We start from the raw sequence: 2110 nt of genomic DNA on the forward strand, positions 1-2110 counted from the left end.
AGTGCTCCTTGGAGGCCAGGATGGCCAAACTTCTTCTCTCATACATCAGACTTATTGTCAGGAAGAACTAATCGCTGGGGAAGGATATCCTGTTTGTTAAGGTGGAGGGTCAGAGAAAAAGAAGAAGTCCCCAGAGAGATGGATTGGCCAAATGACAGCATCAATGGGCTCAAGCATGGCAACAATTGTGAGGTTGTCCCAGGACCGTGAAGTGTTTTGTTCTGTTGTGCATAGGGTTGCTATGAGTTGGTTCTGACTCGATGGCACCTACCAACAACAACATGAATCTCCCGGACCCCGAGCCTCCTCCGACGGTTGCACTAGACTTTGCGTCTCCCCCATCCCCTGACTCTTCTACTTCTCCTCCCCCTCCTCCTCCTTCACCCATTGTCCCTCCTGAAGATCCTCCTGTTTTGCCCCAGTCACCAGATCCTGGAGTATAGCACCAACTATCCTTCTCTTACGGGAAGTAGCCAGGGTCAATGGCCCCAACCAAGTGCATGTTCCTTTTTCTGTGTCCAATCTTTCCCATATTCAAGAATGCTTAGTATCCTTTTCTGAAGACCCAGTAAAGATCCGCAAAGAATTCCTACAGATATTCTAGTCTTTTAGTTTAACTTGGCATTATATTTACATTATTTTAAATGCTACCGTGACCCCAGATGAAACAGAACCCACATGGAAAGCAGCAAAAGCCCATGCTGATGCCCTGCATGAGCAGGCCCCCATCTGTCAACTTTGCAGTAGCAGATTCTGTTCCTCGCAGAAAGCCTAGTCAGAATTATCTACATGATAATTTGCCAAACTGCAAAGTCATTTGAACTGCAAGTTTGGCAGTGCAAGCCCAGTACGGCCTGCCTTTCAAAGGCCATGATAAAATATTCCAACATGAGCCCAGAATTAAGAGAAGGCCAAATTTTCCTTCATTTTCAGTTTATTTCCCAGTCTGTACCCAATATTACAAGGAAATTACAAAAGTTAGAAGGTCCTCAAGCCCCACAATGAAATCTTCTAAATGCAGCCTACAAAGTTTTTAACAACTGAAATGAAGAAAGGAACCTAAAAGAAAAACAACTTGACATTAAATATCAGATGCTAGAAACTACCACCTCACACTTGTTTCAGCCCAGACCAGGAAAGAACACAACAATCCCTGGAATGTGCTTTCAGTGTGGACAAGCTGGGCAAGGTGCAAAAGCTTGCCCTAACCTGAGGTCACTGAGTAAACCATGCCCAATATGTGGTGAATGAGGCCACTTGAAAATGGACTGCCCTCAACAGGTATGCCCTCCCAGGCCAGGTTCAATTCAAACTTTAGCACCCTCCAACCACCCATGAAGGACCTTTCATCCTTATTAGCTCTGCCCTCACAGCGAGTTTGCCAGAACCTAGGGTAGTCGGTATGATATCTCATGAGACCATTTCTTTCCTACTGGATAGTGGGGCAAGTGTTTAAGTTCTAACAGAATATAGTTGTCCACTCCTCTCTTCCTCGGACACAGTAATCTGAGGATTAAAGGCATATCTGCAACTCCAAACAAACACCACACCTCAGTTTTCCTTTGGAGATTTATCCTTCACTTATTCTTTTTTAGTAATACACCAATGACCTGTTCTTCTCTTTTTTAAGGTTTTTATTGTGGATTGAGTAAAAGTTTACAAGGTATATCATCAGTTTTACATTCAACAAATCATACGCCTTGCTTCATCACAATGATTATAATCCCCTCCATATACCATCAGTTAAAGGTGTTTCTCTCTATTCACTTTATCTTTTTTTTTTTTTTAAACAGTCAGGCATATACAATAATTTACATCATCAAAGGGCACATTCTGCAAGTCTGCCTCCTGGCTGCCATCTATTAGTCCCGCACATTCCATGAATCTAGAGTCCTCAGCTTCTCCCTCTCTCCATATCCCCTTCTCTTCCTCCTTCTCTGGTGTGGCTGCTTCTCTGGATAAGGTCTCGCATTCTGCTTGTGCTCTTCTCCCTTGATGATCCTAGGGACCTTTCTTTCTGGACTGTAAGATTAACCACTCCCTTGATTTTGTTACAAAACTTCTACCTTTACAAATGTGAGTTGAAATTAGTCATGATAACAATTACTCA

At 43.2% G+C, this 2110-nt stretch overlaps 1 protein-coding gene across 1 annotated transcript in view; it reads left to right on the forward strand.

Moving 5' to 3' along the window:
- The first annotated feature begins 281 nt into the window (after positions 1 to 281).
- The window catches only part of LOC102837189 (olfactory receptor 14I1-like), a 17588-nt gene continuing 15759 nt past the window's right edge, over positions 282 to 2110 (forward strand). Inside the window, exon 1 of the mRNA XM_006876078.1 lies at positions 282 to 437. Within this exon, the coding sequence (XP_006876140.1) occupies positions 282 to 437 (156 nt within the window). The remainder of the gene's footprint in view (positions 438 to 2110) is intronic.

The sequence above is a fragment of the Chrysochloris asiatica genome, unplaced genomic scaffold (assembly GCF_000296735.1).
Source record: "Chrysochloris asiatica unplaced genomic scaffold, ChrAsi1.0 scaffold00352, whole genome shotgun sequence".
Lineage (NCBI taxonomy): Eukaryota > Metazoa > Chordata > Mammalia > Afrosoricida > Chrysochloridae > Chrysochloris > Chrysochloris asiatica.